The following is a 22,548-nucleotide window of genomic DNA, read 5'->3' as shown; positions in this document are numbered from 1 at the left end:
AGTTCCATTGTGGTGTTATTACCTCTTAGTTTACATATATTTCATATTCTCAGTTGTTTTAACACCTTAATTTCTCTTGCCTCTCTCTCTCCTTGTGACAAACTCACCTTTAAAAGAAAGCAAAAGACGGGGCGCCTGGGTGGCGCAGTCGGTTAAGCGTCCGACTTCAGCCAGGTCACGATCTCGCGGTCCGGGAGTTCGAGCCCCGCGTCAGGCTCTGGGCTGATGGCTCAGAGCCTGGAGCCTGTTTCCGATTCTGTGTCTCCCTCTCTCTCTGCCCCTCCCCCGTTCATGCTCTGTCTCTCTCTGTCCCAAAAATAAATAAACGTTGAAAAAAAAAAAAATTTAAAAGAAAGCAAAAGAAAAGAAAACAACAACCCTGGATAGACTTTATCATCCATTTTCTCTAAACTTGAGAAGCAAAACATTCCTGAGGAAACTCTCTCAACCAAGCTAATTGATTTCATTATAAATTAATGGTCATTAGCCTTAAGTGAGCATTTAATTCTGCCTAGTGAGCCCATAATTTTTCTCTTGTAGGCCCACTTTCTCACTTTTTGACATGAGATGGCCTATTTGATTCATTCATCTCCTTAGTAAATACTTACTGTATATCTACTGTGTGCCAGGAACTATTCTACACCCTGTATCTTATCAGTAAACAAAATAGACAAAGATGCCCTATGCTTGGTAAGCTTACATTCTAGCAGGAGAGAAGACAAACAATATAATAATAAATAAGTACATTGTACCATATGTTAGAAAAAAACATACCGCATATTACATCATATGTTATACAACAACAACAACAAAAGAATAGAAATAATTTGAAGCCTCAGGTAATATATTCTTCCAGAGAAAATCTTCTTTGTTTCTGCCAAATAGCTTACTTCTTTTAGACAACCTAGATACGAAGAAGGTCAAGAGTGCTGAGGGTTTACAATTTCAAATAGGAGGGTCAGTCTAGAGAAGGTGACATTTGGGCTAAGATTTGAAGGAACTGAGGGAGCTGGAGATGTGAACATCTAAACAAAGAGCATTTCAACTAGGTGGAGCAAATTAAAAGTGCTCAAAGATAATTTCCACATCTGAGAATGGTGGCTCAAGAACTCAAAGCAATCCTTCCAAAACGGACAAAAGATGGGTAAAATATTTAAAACAATATTGACATATTATTTATTAAAAATGTCAATGAGCTAACAAGAGAATAAAGAATGTGGGGGCAAGATAAGGAGAAGATGGAAATCCAAAGAGAGGACTCAAGTATTTGAGACCAGCTTTTGACCTAGAGATGTTTGACAATAACGATGAGTTGCTCGAGAAGCTGATCCAAACTTTTGACAATTTCAGAGATATAGGGAGATAAAAGTCAGAATCCATGACCCACCAAAATTAGATTGAGCCCCAGGAGTAAGACTGATCTAGAAGACCTCATATAGTCTTCAGCTTGGCCTCAAACCATTGACAACTGTTTATAAAAAATTAACCCAAAACTTTAAATTAAATTAATTTATCCTTCTTTGCTAATGCTCCTGGTGTCTAATAGAAGCAAAGAAAAGACTATCCATAGTAAGATAATATCATATTAGCCCTCAAATAATTTATTTAAATAAACTTCCAAGTAGCATATCCAACACACAATCGGATTCAGATACACAAACAGGTAAGACAATGTGAGAATGGGAAGAAGTAAAGAACAACCAAAAAACACCCACAGAGAATCCAGAAATTTGTTTTCTTTGAGCCAGACCAAAAACAACCATACTTAATCATGCTTCCTTTGAGATAAAAGTTAAGCTTGCGAATGTTTACAAGGAACTAAAAACTATAAAAAGTGACACAACTGATTTGAAGAAAGAACAAAATGTGCCAAGGCAGGAGCATGCCTGGCACATTCGAGGCCACGGCAAGGAATCAGGCAGGGCTGGGGTGTTGTGAGGAAAGCAGGAGAGCAGGGGAGGGGCTGATGGAAGGTTCCAGAGACTAGAGCATAGAGGCCCTTCCAAGAACTTGTAAGGACTCTGGTTTATAGCTACAGGAAATGTGTAGGTACTGCTGGTTTTAAGCCAAGGGGAGCCATAATCTGACTTATGCTTTAAAAGGATCTCACTCTTTGATATGTTCAAAATGAATTATAGTGAGGCAAGGGTCGAAGGGGAAAAACTATTGCACTATCCAGCAAAACATGACAATGGCTCAGCAGTACAGAAGTTATGAAATAATCATACTCTACATGTATTTTTAATTGATGGCAACAGGGTTTCTAATAGAGATGTGGAATATGAGAGAAAGAGAAAATTAGAACTTGACACCAAAGTTTCCGGCCTTGAGCAAATGAAAGATGAGAAGTCTATAGATAGACATGGGTAGGCAGGATATGAAATAGTTGTGTTTTTTTTTATGTTTGTTTGTTTTTTTTTGTTTATTGAGAGAGAGAGAGAACACAAGCAGAGGAGAGAGAGAGAGAGAGAGAGAGAGACAGAATCCGAAACAGGGAGAACACAAGCAGAGGAGAGAGAGAGAGAGAGAGAGAGAGAGAGAGAGAGAGAGAGAGAGAGAGACAGAATCCGAAACAGGCTCCAGGCTCTGAGCTGTCAGCACAGAGCCTGACATGGGCTCGAACCCACGAACTGTGACATCATGACCTGAGCCGAAGTCAGATGCTTTACTGACGGAGCCACCCAGGCGCCCCTGGAAGTTTTTGTGGGAAGAAATCTAGACTAAATTTTTCAGATATTGATTAGAAATCTAAATGAAAATGGACAGTGGGTATTTGGGAGCTGGAGTTTGGGAGGTAATCCTGGACTTGAGATATAAAGTTGAGAGTTCTCAGCATACAGTTGATCTTCAGAACACCAAAGGAGTAAATGTAGAGAGGAAGGAGAAGCCCAAAGATAGAGTCCTGGAGCACTCCAGCATTAATAGTTTGGGGAAGAAGAGGAAGAATCTTCACAGGAGCCTAAGAAATAATACTGACGAGTGAGATAGGACAAAAGCTGAGAGAGCAGGGTGTCCTAGAAGGCACTAGAGGAATGTGTGCCAAAGAGGAGGGAGTATCACCTGTCTCATTTTCTGTGGGTATGACAGCCCGACCAGGGCTGAGTTTATAGTAATGGGAACCTGGGGAAAGTAGTTTGGGTAGTGCAGTAGGGGCAAAGCCTGAATGGAAGGGATTTATGAGGGAATGAGAGAAGAATCGAAAGCAGAACACATAATGGTTTTCAACTTTTCCTTTTTCAAGCTCTTCCCCATCATATGGTTGCTTTTTAATCTCAGTTAATAATCTTAAACCTTTCTTCACTGAAAACTATTAGTTATTGAGTAACTAAAAATATGAGTTGCAAAATTCTTCATTTTGCCATCAGCCACCTACAAACATGCTTTGCACCTGTATCTGACATGTCCTCTGTTTTCTGTCCTATTACAATAGTGGATATTCCCAGCTTTTTTTATTTGAAGTTTATTTATTTATTTATTTATTTTATTCAGAGAGAGAGAAAGCAAGCAAGCAGGGGAGGGGCAGAGAGAAAGGGAGATAGAATCCCAAGCAGGCTCAGCACTGTCAGCCCAGAGCCCGATGTGGCACCTAACTCACTCACAAACCATGAGATAATAACCTGAGGTGAAATCAAGAATGGGATGCTTAACCTACGGGGCCACCCAGGTACCCCTCCAGCTTTTTATCAAAGAACATTTATTTTAATCAGGCTGTAAGTTCCATGTCCTTCTGAGGACTTTTCATCCTTCAGGGTCTCCCTTTCTTTTGCATAATCAGCACCTCCCTCTAGTGCATCTACCCCATTAGCATGCCAACTTGCTCTTGCCATTTTCAGCTTTAAAAAGCAAACCAAAAGTTCTTCTTTGACCCGTTCCCCACCCTCCCAGACCCAATCTCCTTCCCCCTTTCACAGCCCAACCTTTCAAACTGGTTGTTTTTGTCTGTGTGTTTGTTTTACATACTGTGTCTCTGCCTTCTCACTTCACAACACTTTCCAACATCAGAGATGAGGAGAGCAGAGGGGTAATGTGAGGGATCAAAATGTGAGGGTGGTGAAAAGAAGTATCTGTGAGAACAATATCAAGGTGGTCCTTCAGCTTGGCTGGGGAGAAGCGGACAGTTAAGCATAGGTTTGGTCAACTCCTGATGCTTCTCTCAGGGAAGACAATGGGAACAGCTATTTGAAGAAGAGTCTGGAAGGTACGGGGGGGGGGGGGGCAAAGATGAGGGATACTGTGACCAGGGTGGTGGGAGAGCGGTGTGGGAGAAATGGTTGACATCAGATATTTTTTACAGCCTGAGACTCATGTTCCTTCTGTTCTTCATAAAACATAAACAAAAGACAAAACTCAGCAGGACTGGTAAATCCTAGGCACCAAGCTTTAGTATCTGGCATCTCAGACATCAGGCATATTTGCAGCCAAGGTAGCTTATATGCTCAGAGAACTTTGAGTCCCCATGGAAAAACAGTAAGACATCTGAAAAATGGAAATACTGCAGGAAAAAAACAATGGTTCAGTCATTCCTCTCCTAGGTTTTTACCCAAGAGAAATGAAAGCACATGTGCATACAAAACCTTGTTGATAAGTGTTCTTAGCAGCTCTATTCATAATAGAATCTAAGTAGAAATATCCCAGTTGTCCATCACTGGTGAATAGTTAACATATGGTACAACCATACAATGGAATACCACTCAGCAGTGGAGTACAAATGAACTATTGATACATGCAAAAACATGGATGAATCTCAACTGCCTTGTCAAAAGACTACACGCTGTATGATTCTATTTATATGACATTCTTGCAAAGGCAAAAGTATAGAAACAGAGAAAAAAATCAGTAGTTGTACAGAATCTGGGTTAGAGGGAGGGATGTACTATAAAGGAGCACAAGAGAACTTTTACATTTGATGGAAGTGTTTTGTACCTCAGACGTGGTAGTTGTTGCACAACTGTATTATGCTTTGTGAAAATGCATAGAACTATACACTGAAAGGGTAAATTTAACAGTGGGTAAACTACACCTCAATAAACATGACTTTTTTAAAAAAAATAATGTTTATTTATTTTTGAGAGAGACAGAGCATGAGCAGAGGAGGGGTAGAGAAAGAGGGAGACACAGAATCTGAAACAGGCCCCAGGCTCTGAGCTGTCAGCACAGAGCCAAATATAGGGCTTAACTCTGGAACGTCGAGATCATGACCTAGGCCAAAGTCAGATGCTTAACTGACTGAGCCACCCAGGTGCCCCTAAACATGACTTTAAAAAGGAAAACTATAGGGGCGCCTGGGTGGCTCAGTTGGTTAGTCTGACTCTTGGTTTTGACTCAGGTCATGATCTCAGGGTTTATGAGTTCGAGCCCTACATTGGGCTCCATGCTGACAGTGTGAAGCCTGCTTGGGATTCTCTCTCTCCCTCTGTCTCTGCCCCTCCCTGACTTGTGTTCTCTGCCTCTCTCTCAAAATAAATAAATAAACTTAAAAAAATGGAGAACTATATCCAACATAATAACACAGGGATTAAAGGACAGAAGAGACACTGAACAAATTCTAGAACTGAAATATCACATCAAGGAATCCCCTTGAAGGAATTAGGAAACAATAAATAGAAAAAATATATATAAAGATTCAGATTTAAAGAATACAGAAGCAAAAGTGACAAAATCACTTTATGAGTCCCAAGAGGAAGAAACATTTGAAAAATTAGTGACTAAAATTTATCCTGAATCTGAGGAGCTGAAAAGATTGAAGACTTCATAGGAGAAGTCACAGAGAGTACCAATCCAGATAAACAAGAGAAAAAATGTATACTTGCATTATAGTAAAAATCAGTAACATTATAGATAAAGATAAAATTCTATAAACCAAGAAACAGACTCTTAATTCCAGAGAACACACTGATGGTTACCAGAGGGGAAGGGAATGGGGGAATGGGTTAAATAGGTGATGGGGATTAAGGAGGGCACCTGTCATGATGACCACTGAGTAATCTATAGAACTACATTGTATACATATTCAGATTCTGTATCTCCCTCTCTCTTTGTCCCTCTCCTGCTTGCACTCTGTCTCTTTCTCTCTGTCAAAAATAAGGATTAAAAAAAATTAAAAATGGAGCACATGAGTGGCTCAGTCGGTTGGGTGTCCAACTTCAGCTCAGGTCATGAACTCACTGTTGCCGAGTTTGATCCCTGCTTTGGGATCTGTGCTGACAGCTCTGAGCCTGGAGCCTGCTTTGGATTCTGTGTCTCCCTCTCTCTCTGTTCCTCCCCAGCTTGCACTCTGTCTCTCTCTTTCTCTGTCAAAAATAAATAAAGGTAAAAAAATTAAAAAAAAAAAAACCCTACAATGTTTACCTAAAACTAGTATAACACTGTATGTTAACTATAATGGAATTAAAATAAAAAACTTAATAAGAGGTAAGAACTGGATAGCCAAAAAAAAAAAAAAATTCTAAAAGATTACAGAGTCCCTCTGTAAGCCACCACTCTGTAACAGAGGAGTAAATATCATCCTGGCAAAATACTTTACAAATATGTTGTTGAAGAAAAAGAACCAAGGGAAAAAAAGTGCTGAAGAGATGGGACCTATAGTTTTCTGTTCAACAGAACTATACTTTAAATGAAAGGGCAAAATAAAGATATTCTCAAAAACATAGGCCATAGAATCAACACAAAAATACCTTGTTGTATATAATTTTCAGCAAGATTCTACCAAAGAAAAAAAAAATAAATCTGGGAGAAAGCTACGCATGTGTAAGAAATCAGGATCTAAATAAAGACGAGATCAAGAAACATAACCATAAAAATTCAGTTAAAAAAGTCAAAACAATACTAACAAATGATGTCTGTGTGTATCTTAATTAAAAATGGATGGAAGGAAAAAGTGCTATAGTATTTTCCTAACTTTAAACAAAGATATTATAAGCTTTAAAATTAATAGGAAAATAAACATAATTATTACCTTTGAAAATTTATGTGTAACTAAGAAAAGTAACAAAAATGTAAGGAAAATAGTCAAAAATTTAAAAAAATTCAAATTAGTAAATGTCAAATATCAGAAGGAAAGCAGGAAAGTAAAAAAAAAAAAAAAAAAAATTAAGCTCCCAGGTAAATAGACTTTTGGATTGAACAAACGTGAAATCCAGAAATAAGTTGTTCTGAAAATAATAAGATGAAAGGGGACAAGAAGATTTTTAACTAGTAAAAATAGTAAAAAAATAAGGAAAAAAGTAATAGAAAGTGGTGACAAAAGCTATATCTAAGAAAACATGAATTTATATACACTATATATATATATATATATACACACACATATATATGTATATATGTGTGTGTGTGTGTGTGTGTATATATATATATATATATATATATATATATATATATATATATAAAACCTACAGGGGTCACCATTTTCTTACTGGATTAAGAAGAACAACCTCAGATTCAAAAGGATTATATATGCTGGTAAAGGTAATAAAATCAAAAGGACAAGACTGAACACCAACACATAAGCAACAGCGATGTAGCTTCAGAATATACAAGTCAAACCTAATAAACACTACTCCAGCTTTCTCTTTGTCTTCCTCTTGGCAGAAGTTACCACGATTACATTCTCTTCAGTACTGTCCTCTTGTAGCTTCCATGTTACCACACTGTTCTGATTTTCCTCTTACAACAATGGACATTTCTTTTCATTGTCCCCTATTGGCTCCCCGCCACCTCCTTCATTGGACCTGCTGTGTTTTGCTCCTTGGAGCTCTGCGTAGGGCTCTTGCAACATTGATGTGCACGTCATCCTCGGCTCCCTCCTAGCTCCAGACACAAAGTTTAAGTCTCTCTGATACGCATTTCAAAGTCAGCGTGTCCAAAATGAACATAACCCTCTTCCCTCCATCTCACTATGCCCTTCCACATAGTCGTCTACGCTCAAGGCAGAGACCTGGAGCCCATCCACGATTCTTGTCTCATTGACCACTCACATCCAAACCCACAGCAAGTCTAAAATGTCTCTCACAAACCCACATGCTTCTCTCTAGCTCTCCTGGGCCCACCCCAACCAGGCCGTCCTCACTGACAGCCCTCGAACCTCAGTGGCCTATTCACAGTAGCCATCATGATCATTTCCATATGGCCTCATATTATTCCCCCATGTTTTTATATCTTCCCATTTTCCTGGAAATCCAAACTTCACACCATGACAAAAACAAGCATACCTTGTTTTATTGTGCTTTACTTCATTGTTCTTTGTAGATATTGTGTGCTTCACAAATTGAAGGTCTGTGGCAACTCTGTGAACCCCAAGTCTATCAGCACCATTTTCCAACATTTGCTACTTTGCATCTCTGTGCCACATATTGGTAACTCTTGCAATACTTCAGACTTTTTCATTACGATTATATTTGCTATGGCAATCTGTGATCTATATTTGTTTTGGGGTGCCACAAACAATGCCCATTTAAGATGGCAAACTTAATCTATAAATGTTGAGTGTGTTCTGACCGCTCCACCAACACCCATTCCCCAATACCTCTCTCTCCTCTTGGGCCTCCCTCTTGCACAAGATGAACATTACTGAAATTAGGCCAACCGAAAACCCTACAATGACCTCTATGTGTTCAGGTGAAAGGGAGAGTTGCACATCTCTCACTTTGAATCAAAGCGAGAAATGATTAAGTTTAGTGAGGAAGGCATGTCAAAAGCCAGGATAGGACAAAAGCTAGACCCCTTGTGCCAAACAGCCAAGGTGTGACTGCAAAGGAAAAGTTCTTGAAGGAAGTTAAAAGTGCTGCTCCAGTGAACACATGAGGGATAAGAAAGAGAAACAGCCTTATTGCTGATGTGGAGAAAGAGTTTGAGATCAAACCAGCCATTCACATTCCCTTAAATCATAGCCCAATCCAGAGCAAGGCCCTATCTCTCTTCAATTCTGTGAAGGCTGAGAGAGGTGAGGAAACTGCAGAAGAAAAGTTGGAAGCCAGCAGAGGTTGGTTCATGACATATAAGGAAAGAAGCCAGCTCCATAACACTAAAGTGCCAGGGGAAGCAGCAGGTGCTGATATAGAAGCTGTGGGTCATGCAGAGGCTCCAGCCGAGTTAATTAATGATAGTGGCCATACCAAATCACAGATTTTCAGTGCAGATAAAACAGCTTCTATTGGAAGAAGGTGCCAGTTAGGACTTTCATAGTTGGAGAGGAGAAGTCAGTGTCTGCCTTCAAAGCTTCCAAGGACAGTCCGACTCTTCTGTTAGGAGCCAATGCAGCTGGTGATTTTAAACTGAAGACTATGCTCATGGATGATTCTGAAAATTCTAGGAATAATTCTTGAGAAGTAAATTAGGCTCAATTTACTTTGGCTGTGCTCTATAAACAGAACAACAAGGCCTGGATGATAGCACATCTGTTTATAACATGACTTACTGCACATTTTAAGCCCACTATTGAGACCCACTGCTTAGGAAGAAAGATTCCTTTCAAAATATCACTACTCACTGACAAAGTACTTGGTCACCCAAGAGCTTTGATGAAGATGTTCAACAAGATGAATGCTGTTGTCATGACTGCTAATATAACATCCATTCTTTAGGTCATGGATCAAGGAGTAATGTTGACTTTGAAGTCTTATGTCATTTGTAACAATATGGATGGACCTAGAGGGTATTATGCTAAGTGAAATAAATGAGACAAAGACAAATACCATATGATTTCATTCATATGTGGAATTTAAAAAACAAATGAACAAACAAACAAAAGCAGTAAAAGACTTTTAAATACAGAGAACAAACTGATGGTTGCCAGAGGAGAGGGGGAAGAGGGAAGGGCAGAATGGGTTAAGGGGCGTGGGAGATACAGGCTTCCAGTTATAGAATGAATAAATCACCGGAAGAAAAGATACAGCACAGGAAATACAGTCAGTGGTACCATAACAGCACTGTATGATGACAGATGGTAGCTACTCTCGTGGTCACAGAGCATAATATCTAGAATTGTCAAATCATGATGTTGTAACCCAAGATTAATGTAATAATATGTATCACCTCTGTTGCAGTTTTTTTTTTTTTTTTAAGCGGGGGGAAAAGAAAATTTTCCGGAAAGGATTCACCATTCTTGGTATCTTTAAGAATATCCGTGACTCATGGGAAGAGACAAGACTATCAACATTCACAAGAGTTTGGAAGAAGTGGATTCCAACCCTCATAGATGACTTTGAGGGGTTCAAGACTTCCGTGGAGGAAGTAAGTGCAGATGTGGTAGAAACAGCAAGAGAACTAGAATTAGAAGTTGAGCCTGAAGATGTGACTGAAATGCTGCCAGCTCATGATGAAACCTGAGTGGATAAGGAGTTACTTCCTATGGATGAGCAAAGAAAGCAGTTTCTTGAAATGGAATCTACTACTGGTGAAGATGCCAGGAACATTGTTGAAACGAGAATTAAGGAATTAGAATAGGACCTAAACTTAGTTGATAAAGCAGTAGCAGGGCTTGACAGGATTGACTCCAATGTTAAAATAATTTCCACTATGGGGACAATGCTGTCAAACAACATCACATGCCACAGAGAAATCATTCCTGAAACATAGACTTAATGGATGTGCCACACTTCACTATTAATTTATTTTATTTTATTTTACTTTAAATGGTTATTTTTTAAATTTATTTTGAGAGAGAGAGGAAGAGTGCTGGTGGGGAGGAGCAGAGAGAGAGGAGAGAGAGAATCCCAAGCAGGCTCTATGCTCAGCCCAGAGCCTGACACGGGGCTCAATCTAATGAACCAGGAGATCATGACCTGAGCCGATATCAGAAGTCAGATGCTTAACTGACTGAGCCACCCAGACACCCCAACTCACTATCATTTTACATTAATAAATTGCCACAGCCACCAAAGCCTTCAGCATCCACCAACCTGATCAGTCAGTAGCCATCAACATCAAAGCAAGATCCTCCACCAGCAAAAAGAAGTGACTGCAGACATGGTACAAATAGCAAGAGAATGAGCATTAAAAGTGGAGCCTGAAGATGTGCCTGAATTGCTGCAATCTTATGATCAAACTTGAACAGATGAAGAGCTGCTTCTTATGGATGAGCACGGAAAGTGGTTTCTTGAGATGGAATCTACTCCTGGTGAAGATGCCGGGAAGACTGTTGAAATGACAACAAAGGATTTAGAGTGTGACCTACACTTAGTTGATAAAGCTGTGGCAGGATTTGAGAGGACTGACTCTCATTTTGAAAGAAATTCTACCGTGGGTAAAATGCTATCAAACGGCATCACACACTACAGAGAAATCATTCGTGAAAGCAAGAGTCTGTTGATGCAGCAAACTTCATTGTTGTCCTATTTTGAGAAATTGCCACAGCCGCCCCAGCCTTCAGCAACCACCACCCTGATCATTCAGCCACCATGAACATCAAGGCGAGACCCTTTACCCACAAAAAGATTATGACACGCTGAAAGTTCTAAGGATGGTTAGCATTTTTAGCAATAAAGTATTCTTAATTAAGATAGGTACATTGTTTTTTAGACATAATGTTCTTGCACGCTTAGCAGACTATGGTATAGTACGAACATAAATTTTGTATGCATTGGGGAACTAAAAAATTGATTTGATTCACTTTACTGTAATATTCCCTTTATCGCAGTGGTCCAGAGTTGAACCAGCAATATCTCCAAGGTGTGCGTTAACTATCACTATCCCTTGCCCACCCTTCTCATCCGACACACTTCATCCCTGGCTCACTATACTGAAGCCATGCTGGCCTTCACCTTCATGCACACGAAGTTCCTTCCTGTCTCAGGAAATGTGCACATGCTTTACACCTCTGCTTGAGGGCTAATCTCCCTGATCTTTCTATGGAGGATGCTTTCATTTTTGCTGTCAGCTTGAAGTCCACTTTCTGATCACTATAGCCAAAGTATCCCCCTTAGGTTCCCCTTAGGTTACTTTGTCTTGCTCGCCATTATCTCCCCAATGCCTCACGGCACCAGGCCACAGAAGGCACTTAATAAATACTTGTTAGAATGAAATAGTTATCTTAAATTTAGTTACCTAGAATAATTATTTTTAATACCATGAGCATTAAATGTTTGTTAAATCATCCCCAAAGGCAAGGGAATTAAAAGCAAAAGTGAATTACTGGGACCTTATGAAGATAAAAAGCTTCTGCACAGCAAAGGAAACAACCAACAAAACTAAAAGGCAACCAACGGAATGGGAAAAGATATTTGCAAATGACATATCGGACAAAGGGCTAGTATCTAAAATCTATAAAGAGCTCACCAAACTCCACACACGAAAAACAAATAACCCAGTGAAGAAATGGGCAGAAAACATGAATAGACACTTCTCTAAAGAAGACATCCAGATGGCCAACAGGCACATGAAAAGATGTTCAGCGTCGCTCCTTATCAGGGAAATACAAATCAAAACCACACTCAGGTATCACCTCACGCCAGTCAGAGTGGCCAAAATGAACAAATCAGGGGACTATAGATGCTGGAGAGGATGTGGAGAAACGGGAACCCTCTTGCACTGTTGGTGGGAATGCAAATTGGTGCAGCCGCTCTGGAAAGCAGTGTGGAGGTTACTCAGAAAATTAAAAATAGACCTACCCTATGACCCAGCAATAGCACTGCTAGGAATCTACCCAAGGGATACAGGAGTACTGATGCATAGGGGCACTTGTACCCCAATGTTCATAGCAGCACTCTCAACAATAGCCAAATTATGGAAAGAGCCTAAATGTCCATCAACTGATGAATGGATAAAGAAATTGTGGTTTATATACACAATGGAATACTACGTGGCAATGAGAAAAAATGAAATATGGCCTTTTGTAGCAACGTGGATGGAACTGGAGAGTGTGATGCTAAGTGAAATAAGCCATACAGAGAAAGACAGATACCATATGGTTTCACTCTTATGTGGATCCTGAGAAACTTAACAGGAACCCATGGGGGAGGGGAAGGAAAAAAAAAAAAAAAAAAAAAAGGACGTTAGAGTGGGAGAGAGCCAAAGCATAAGAGACTGTTAAAAACTGAGAACAAACTGAGGGTTGATGGGGGGTGGGAGGGAGGGGAGGGTGGGTGATGGGTATTGAGGAGGGCACCTTTTGGGATGAGCACTGGGTGTTGTATGGAAACCAATTTGTCAATAAACTTCATATAAAAAAAAAATGTTAAATAAATCAATAATATATATTATTATTCACATATTACCACTTAAGTCTTATTTTTATTATAAAATATAATATAAAATACTTTTTTCCTTTTTTAAAAAAATGTTTATTTTGGAGAGAGAGAGAGAGAGAGAGGGAGCACATGCAGGGGAGGGGCAGAGACAAAGGGAGGCAGAGAATCAGTGCACATTCAGTGCTGTCAGTGCAGAGCCTGATGCAGGGCTCAAACTCATGAACCATGAGATCATCACCTGAGTTGAAATCCAGAGTCAGATGCTTAACCAACTGAGCCACCCAGGTGCCCCTAAAGTACTTTTTATATGTCTAACAAATGGAATAAAAAATACATTTTAAAATTTATATAGTCTCTGGCAAATCAATGTTTCATATTTTTAGATTAAATGATTTAAAGAATACACAATGAAATAGATAAATACAAAACCACAATTCTCCATTTGTAGGTACTCCCCACTAAAATATAATTTCTTAATATTGATCATTATTGGTTACTGAGTTTCTAAGTCATTATTAATGGATAATTGTCTATGATACTCTAATTAAAATTACTCTTTTAGTTATAAGCAATTCTGTATATTTATTTTTTTAAGTTTATTTATTTATTTTGAGAGAGAGAGAGCACAAGCAGGGAAGGGGCAGAGAGAGAGAGGGAGAGGGAGAACCCCAACAGGCTTCATGCTGTCAGCACAGAGCCAGACACGGGGCTTGAACTCATGAACTGTGAGATCATGACCTGAGCCAAAACCAAGTCAGATGCTTAACTGACTGAGCCACCCAGGCACCCCAGCAATTCTGTACATTTAAAACCTATTTTGGGGGTGCCTGGGTGGCTCAGTCGGTTGAGTGTCCAACTTTGGCTCAGGTCATGATCTCGCGGTCCATGGGTTCAAGCCCTGCATCAGGCTCTGTGCTGACAGCTTAGCGCCTAGAGCCTGCTTCATATTCTGTGTCTCCCTCTCTCTCTGCCCCTCCTTCATTAGTTTTTTTTTAAGAAATAAAACCTGCTTTGTATACACAATGTACAAGTTTTAAGAGGAACATGAAAAAAGCATTAATACTAATTCCAAGAGTAAAAATAAGGCTGACAAAAAAGAAAAAAATCCTGACAATTATAAAGAAAAAAAAAACACAGCCATTTTGAAAATTTGATGAGTAGATCTGTATTAAGCATCCAGAAAATAGTAATTTGGGGAAATGTAGTCTTTTATTCCAACAATTGAAAATGGCTACATTACAAGAAGGAAATAATTAAATACTCAATTACAACAATTAATGACTTAGTAGTATCCTAACCATCTAAAGCATCCAGGTTTCTGTCCCTCTGAGTCAAAGAACAATGAATAAACTTAGTCAACAAAAAGAAAAAAAAATTCCAGGAATAACAACTGTGTCAAAAGTTCTTAGCCTGATGTAACTTCAGTCTACTTCCTTTTCCACTTCTGTAATTCTAAGTGATAATCAATTACTAACTACTGAAAATATGGTATGAGATAAGAATAAGCCACAAATTCTATATGCTGTTCTTTTTTTTTTTTTTAATTTTTTTTTTTCAACGTTTATTTATTTTTTGGGACAGAGAGAGTCAGAGCATGAACAGGCGAGGGGCAGAGAGAGAGGGAGACACAGAATCGGAAACAGGCTCCAGGCTCTGAGCCATCAGCCCAGAGCCCAACGCGGGGCTCGAACTCACCGACCGCGAGATCGTGACCTGGCTGAAGTCAGACGCTTAACCGACTGCACCACCCAGGCGCCCCTATATGCTATTCTTAAGATGCTTTCTAAAATGCCAGCAAAAAGGACATAGTCTAATACTTTGACTTTCAAACTGTCTTGAACTTAAGCCATAGTTAGAAATAAATTTACTTTGCAACCCTGTACACACATACTTCTATACGTACACGTAAACAAATTGAAACATATGTAAATAATACCCACTCACTACTTGGAACAGAGTCTGGTATTTTACATTCTTACTGTTCTTTTTTTAAAACGCTGGTTGATAGTCGACTAAATTAACTTCCCAATTCACTATGGAGCCTCAACCTGCAGTTTAAAACTACTGATCTGCTAACTCTTAAGTTTCAGTAAATTATATTAAATATATACATACTTTCATTGTGTCAGAAACCAACAATGTCTGTGAGGAACTTGAAGGAGAATCAGAAGAATTCTGGAAAAAAAAAAAAAAGGACAAGCCTATGATACAGCTTATTCAAAAAGAGGAAAATGAAGAGAAGCAAAGCAAATGTTTGAATTGCACATTCTAGTCTAAGGCATTACCATAGACAAGGAATCCTGTAAGACCTTATCAATGGTAGCACAGAGCTCTTCAGTTTGCTGTCTGAGCTGTGCAGGGAAACAAAACTGGAAGAATTGAAACCAGTACTGAGTTAGCAATGAGTTTCGGGATCTTTGTTTCAAAAGCATGGGTAGTCTGAAGTCATTACCTCCAGAGGCGGGTCTAATGTGTTGTCCTTGAAGACACTTTCAGTCTTGGCTGGCTCATCGAGTGCCTAGTGATAAATGAAATAGTTCTCATGTGAGGCTTTTAGTCAAATACAGAAGTAGTAGAAAAGTATCTTCAAAGAAAGCCCTGTAGTTCTCAACATCTCAAAAAAGAAAAAAAATATGTTTGAATCATTTGATGAGCTATTATTTGGCATGGAAGCATTTTCCATATTTGTCTAGTTTCTCCAACGTAATTAATATCTCCAATATAAGTTTCTGAAATAAAGAAAGGTGGCTGAGATTTTAAACATACAAACTTGAACTTGGACATCTTGTATATCCAAATGAGCCTTGTCCCCTTCAAAGAAGTCACCTTGGGAAGCCACACACAGAAACAATGATGTAGCCGTTTCTTATTATGTTATAAAAACTGTCTGAGGAAATGCTTCAGAGCCAGTTTACAAAAAACATGCACACACAAGAAAAAAAAAAACCTGCCTCATTTCTAAAAAATTTTAAATGTTTATTTTTGAAAGGAAGACAGAGCATGAGCAGGGGAGGGGCAGAGAGAGAGGGAGACACAGGATCCAAAGGAGGCTCCAGGCTCTGAGCTGTCAGCACAGAGCCCGACGCGGGACTTGAACTCACAAACTGTGAGATCATGACCTGAGCTGAAGTTGGATGCTCAACCAACTGAGTCACCCAGATGCCCCAAACCTGCCTCATTTTTAATCATTTATATCCAAAAAGTCTTGGTTACCTTATTTACCAGATTTGGACTCAAATGACACTCAAACCTCTTTTGAAACATACTTTTTTATTTATTGTGATGTACTTCAGATATATAAATGGAGAAAATAAGATGGCCCTCTGTATAGTGTACCTACTCCATTGAGAATGAGAAGTAAAGCATTACAAAATATTAGAGGCCATATATATTTACTGGTTATTCATGTTTTCTTTTATATATTTGCTCATTGTTCTGTTGGGTGATCTGATTTTTATTCATTTGTTGGAAAATGTGATATAATCTGCAAAATATTTGTCAATTAGATATCATGGAAACATCTTCAAAGTCTTGGCTCCCCTTTTCATGATTGTCATGATGTCTTTTGTCAACACATGTAAGTTTTCATTGCAGTGTGGTCAAGTTTTCATCATTTTCCTTTGTGGTTGGTGTTTCCTTTCAGAAACTCCTTCCTAATCTAATAAGTCACTCACTCCCTTGGGCGAGAGTCTTAAAAGTAGGGGTGTTAGATATGTGTTCTAAACCCTTCATGCCACAGTGGGGAGGTGGGGGTTCTCTCCCAATTGCGTGGAGCTATGCCAGGATTAGAGTTTTTAAGGAGAGTGTGTTTCAGCCTTCTTTCTTTCTTTCTTTATTTTTACCTGTTTTGATAGTGTCATTCATCCAGTATGTTGGAGTCACTCACAGAATCGCTGGACTTCTCTCAGAGAAAGTGCTCCATGTATAGCTAGCTGTATATTGGGTGTGTCTGTGGGAGGAGGGAAGTTCAGAAGTCTCCTAGGTCACCATCTTGGCCCCACACCTTTATCATTTCTCATATTTATTTGCATCTACCTACTTTAAAAAAAAATCAATTTCTCCAGAGAATGATCAATTCCTACTCTCTTAGACTAAGTTTTAGCCTTGAATTTCTTTGGCATACTCATATCCCATTTCAGTAATATCTGTTCACATCTTTACTGTTTCCTTCCTTCTATCGTTTTTGGGTTTATCCTGATTTTCCTCATTGTATTCCTTTTGTTTCATATCACAAGTTAAAATATGTAGTGTGATCATTGCCATTCATTCTCAATACATCTTTAAATATTACTGTTAAGATTGCTTAGATTCATGGGTTATTTAAAAGTAGTTTTCCCTTTTAATTTTTAAAAATATGAGGATTTTTTCCAATTTCAGAATTACCTACTAATTTAGTTATGTTATGGCCAAGGAACTTGTTCATAATAGTAAGTTGCTGTGAAGTTTGGGATTTATGGCGTAAGACATAGTGTTTGTAAATATTTCATTTATATTTAAGAAAGTATCTATTTTCCAGAGGTTGTCTGTGGGATTCTGTGTGTGTGTGTGTGTGTGTGTGTGTGTGTGTGTGTGTGTGATTGAAATTATTCATTGTTCTGTTCAAATTATCTCTAGTTTTACTGGGTTTTCTACATACTTATTCTATCAGTAACTAAAGATGTCATCATCAAATCTCAGGGAATTATAATGGGTCCGTTAATTTCTCCGTGATACCAGCAATTTTTGCTCAACATAGTTTGAAGCCATTTTATTAGCTACATTCATAATTAGAAGTATTCTTCCTTCATGAATTAAATATTTACCATTACGAAGTGACCCTCTATCTCCCCAGTAATGCTTGATGTCTTAATATCTATTTTGCCTGATACAACCAAATGCTTTAATTAGCATTTTATTAGTTTATCAGTTTTTGCCTCTTTATTTTCAACATCCTGCATTCGAACATTAAAAATCAGTGGTTTATAAAAAGCAGATGTCTAGAATTCATTTTTTGATTCAGTCTCATCTTCATTGTTTTTTAATTAAAGAGGTTAACGTTTCTTTTATTACAATTATTTACACATTTAAATGTTTCCAACATATCTGTTTTATTTTTGTTTCACTTTTTCTATTTCATTTTTATTCAATTTTTGAATGTTTTAACTGATTAAATTTTTGGGGTTTTTACTTACTCATTTTTCCCTCCACCAATTTGGACATTGTGGCAGACACTGTTAGGTGTTCACCAAGTACTTTGATTTTTTTCGAACACAGAAATACATTTCCTTGGTCTCAAGAGTTTAGGTATGAGCTTGTAACTAATCCTTGCTAAATAAATGTGAGTAGAAGTCATATATAACCTCTGTTAAGGTTGCATCTACCTACTTACCTCTGGCACAAGGCGGCTAGAAACAGATATGGCTTCTCTCTTTTCACCTTCAGATAACTAAGATGCAAGATGGAAGCAGGTTACATCCCCGAATCACTCAATTACTGAGGCTTATGTGAGAGAGCCAAAATGAACTCTACCAAACTGTGACATGGGAAGGAAATAAGCAATGATTGTGCTAAGCCACTGAAATATCAGGGTCTGTCCACTGTGGCAGTGAGTATGGCTTACATTAAAACTAATACAAATATTATAGGCTGGTTTTTACAAATTAGTCTTGGAAAGTTTTCCATTCGTCCTAAGGTCTAAACCAAGCAATACAAAATCTAGATTTAATTCACGTACTATACAAGAATACGTGTAGTCTTCACCCCCTACCCTGGTTTTTATGTTCCAATTGCCTTAAATACATTTAATTACGCTACAAACATATCATCATGTTAAAATTTTTGCTTTAAATAGTTATAGGTATTTCAAAGGAATTTTTGAAAATTGTGGTTACCCACATATTTATTATTTCCCATGCTCTGCATTCCTTCCTGCAGTTCTGAGTTTCTATTCAACATTATTTGTCTTCAGCTTGGCAAACTTCCTTCAGCATACTTTGTCATACAAATCTGTATGATTTATTAATAAATTTTACTTATAAAGTTTATAAAATTTATTTAATTTATAAAATTTATTAATAAATTTTCTTAGTTTTCTTTTAGTTGAAAATGTCTTCATTTTGTCTTCATTCTTGAAGGAATTTTCCCTGGCTACACAATTTAGTTTTCTTTTTCTCTCTCAGCATTTAAAGGTGTCATTCTGTTGTCTTCTGGCCTCCACTGTTTCTTAGGAGAAGTTAGCCATCATCGTATTGTTCTTCCTCTGTATGTAATGCATTATTTTCCCCTAATTGCTTCCAAGATCTCCTCTTTATATTTAATTTGTAGAAGTTGAATTGTGATATGTTCAGTCATGGTTTTCTTTGAATCAAACACTTTGGAGACTATCTGAGCTTCTTAAAACTATACATTTATATCTTTTACTAGATTTGGAGAGATTTTGATTATTAGTTATTCAAATATTTTCTCTGCTCCATTCTCTCTCTCATCTCCCTCTGAGACTCTAATTACATTTTGATACCATGCTACAGGTCATTAGAACTCTTTTCATTTACTTAATTGTGTTCCCTTTTTATTCAGATCAGATCATTTCTAGCAATTTATCTTCAGGTTCACCAACACATCTGCTTCTCCAGTTTTATCTTAAACCAATCCAGGGAATTTTCTATTTCCAATATTTCCTTTTTCTTTTTTTCTTTTTTTCTGTTTATTTATTTATTTTGAGAGAGAGAGAGAGAGAGCAAGCAGGAGAGGAGCAGAGAGAGAGAGAGAGAGAGAGAGAGAGAGAGAATCTCAATCAGGCTCCACACTGCCAGTACAGAACCCGACTCAGGGCTTGAACTCACGAACTGTGAGATCGTGACCTGAACCAAAACCAAGAGCTAGCTGGACGTTTAAACAACTGAGCCACCCAGTTGCCTCATCAATATTTCAGCTTTCAATCCTAGAATTTCCATTTGAGTATATTTTATAGTTTCCAGTTTTGGAAAGTCCTATATAATTCATTATTAACATATTTTCCTTTATACCCTTGAGAATAGCTTTAAAATCCTTGCTAGCTAACTGCAACGCCTGGAAGATCTTTGGGTCAATCTTTGTGACTTATACTTTCTCTGTGAGTATAGTTTACATTATCCTGTTCCTTTGTATGTCCAGAGATTAGAAATGTTTGTAGCCTAGCTATCTTGAATGACATGTTATAAAGACTCCAAATTCTATTATGGTCCCCTGAAGAGTCTTTTTGTCACTGTTGCTTAGTTTTAGCAGATGGTTAATTTGGCTCCAAATTCTGCCTTCCTGCTGGTGGGCAGCAGCTAGAATCTCCATTCAGGTAATTTATCCTTACCTCGACTTAGCTGGGCTTAACGGGCACATGTGTAACTCAGTGGTCATCCACGGGTATGGGCAGAGTTTATATGCAACATATGGGGCTTCTTTTCTGTGACTCATTCTTTTCCTGGCTTCTCCCCTCACTTTTTAGCTCCTGTGTAACCTTATGTTGTCTTCTCTGTTTCCTCGTTCGGTAAGTCTGCTGGTTTCTTGCTGAGTTTTAGTTGCTCCATGGTAGAGCTTCCCTTAGGTGCCAAACTCATAAAATCTCAAAAAACATTCAATTCCATTATGTCTTTACAAGCATGGACTCTACTGCAGTTTCTACTGATCACTTGGTCCAGTACTTTTGAACAATTTTATTTTTTGTATTTTGCCCACAGTTTATCATTGTTATCCACAAGAGTTGGTCCAATTCAAGCTACTCTTCAATTTCTATAAGCATCATGAGATAAACTAATTTTAATTTTTCAGCACCAATTTTCCTTATTAGCAGAGATTATGTAAATTCAAATCTCAAACCCACTTCGGGGTAGGCTTGGGGTTAAAGATTCCTTTTTCCTACACTGAGTCCAGATGATATAAGAATATTTACTTGTCATTTCCCTTTGCAATTTTCTTCTTATCCATCTTGTAATTTAGAGGGTAACCCTTCAAAGATCCTGGCTTTATGACAAGGAGGCAATTCCAGTCCTCATATCACTCAGCTCCAAATCTGTCTCTCCCTTCACTGAGTTCATAGTAAAACGCAATCCCTGCAGTTAGTGAGCATGATACCGGCAGAATAACCAAACATTCTGAATTTCAGCTTGCTTTTGGTATTCGACCCATGAGGATTTCCCCTAATTTTTGTGAATTCAGCGTTATATTTTGGATGAACCACATAAAAATGTTGTATTCAACTGAAAATTATAGGCTGCCCTGTCCTCTTCTTTAGATTTACTTCTGTTCCTCACTTTTTCACTATCAGTCGATATATCCATTTCCTGACCAGAAAGTGTCACATCAGCTGTGGAACCATGGAATCTAAGGCTCAGCAGAATCAATTTTTCCTCTTCTAACAGAGCCAGTGATATAACAGACCCAGAACTATTAATCTTCACCAACAAGAACCATGTCCACATGCTAGTTGTCTTTTTGGCCTAGAATATACCTCCTAAGAATTCAGAAAAGTTACCTCTAAAAATAAGAATTTATCATCTTCTTATTTCAATAACTCACAAAGCAAAATATTGTCTGGAACTTTTTTTTTGCAAAATTTACTATTCTGCATTAAATAACAAAATATAAAACATTGTCTATGATAACTTAATAGAAACATGTGAGATTTCCTCTTTCTTATCATAAGAATTTCTATTTCGCTTTCCTCCTTTGTCCCCTAAACTTACTAGTCATGAGCAATGAATAGCAGGAACAGAAAATTTTGTAAAGATAACTCCTAGCTGGTGTTCAGATAGTTTAATTTTTCCCTGACACAGCGTTACAATCATCTATTTACCCTGTCAGTGAGTAAGGAGGAAGGGTCCCAACCTTACTGTTATAGGGATGGCCAAATACCTGACCTCTACCACTGGGCAGATGGAATCAACAACAGTTTATTAGTCACATGTACTCACAGCCCAGGGGAAGGGAATGCTGTACAGCACGCTCAGCCACATGAGGGTTGTGCTCAGGAACAAAGTATATAACCAGGGGGAAGCAGGCTTCGTAGTATAAGAGGGTGACATACATGTCCCCTGGTTTGCAGAAGGCTGTGACTGGCTTGTCTGAATCAGCAGGAACTTCACCTGGTCAGCTTGATAAGGAGGGTTAGGGGACCTTATCTGTGGGTGGAAAGTGGGAGGGGAACTTGCAGTTAGGCTACTTGAGGCCCCTCTTTCACTATATGTCAAGACGGCACATAAGATGGGGTCTTAATTTTAAACTTCATGTCACACATGGCTTCTAATTATAATGATAATTATGGAGAAGAAAAAAGTCTGAAATTAAGGACAAGGACTAAGAACAAACTCCTCAGGAGAGAAGCTTGATCTAGCCCTTCCTCCCCTTTCCAGCCATGCCT

At 38.3% G+C, this 22,548-nt stretch overlaps 1 protein-coding gene across 6 annotated transcripts in view; it reads right to left on the bottom strand.

The window, feature by feature from the left end:
• Positions 1-22,548, bottom strand: part of LOC115514070 (muscular LMNA interacting protein) — a 250,047-nt gene that overhangs the window by 72,265 nt on the left and 155,234 nt on the right. For 5 of the 6 annotated variants that reach the window (XM_032593184.1, XM_032593186.1, XM_032593187.1 and 2 more), the window contains 3 exons: positions 15,634-15,699; positions 15,467-15,550; positions 15,297-15,356 (listed from right to left, as the gene is read on the bottom strand). In XM_032593184.1, the coding sequence (XP_032449075.1) occupies positions 15,297-15,356; positions 15,467-15,550; positions 15,634-15,699 (210 nt within the window). The remainder of the gene's footprint in view (positions 1-15,296; positions 15,357-15,466; positions 15,551-15,633; positions 15,700-22,548) is intronic. The other variant, XM_032593185.1, reaches the window with a different exon arrangement.

This window comes from Lynx canadensis, chromosome B2 (genome assembly GCF_007474595.2).
Source record: "Lynx canadensis isolate LIC74 chromosome B2, mLynCan4.pri.v2, whole genome shotgun sequence".
NCBI lineage: Eukaryota > Metazoa > Chordata > Mammalia > Carnivora > Felidae > Lynx > Lynx canadensis.
This window is presented reverse-complemented; position numbering and strand designations above follow the sequence as displayed.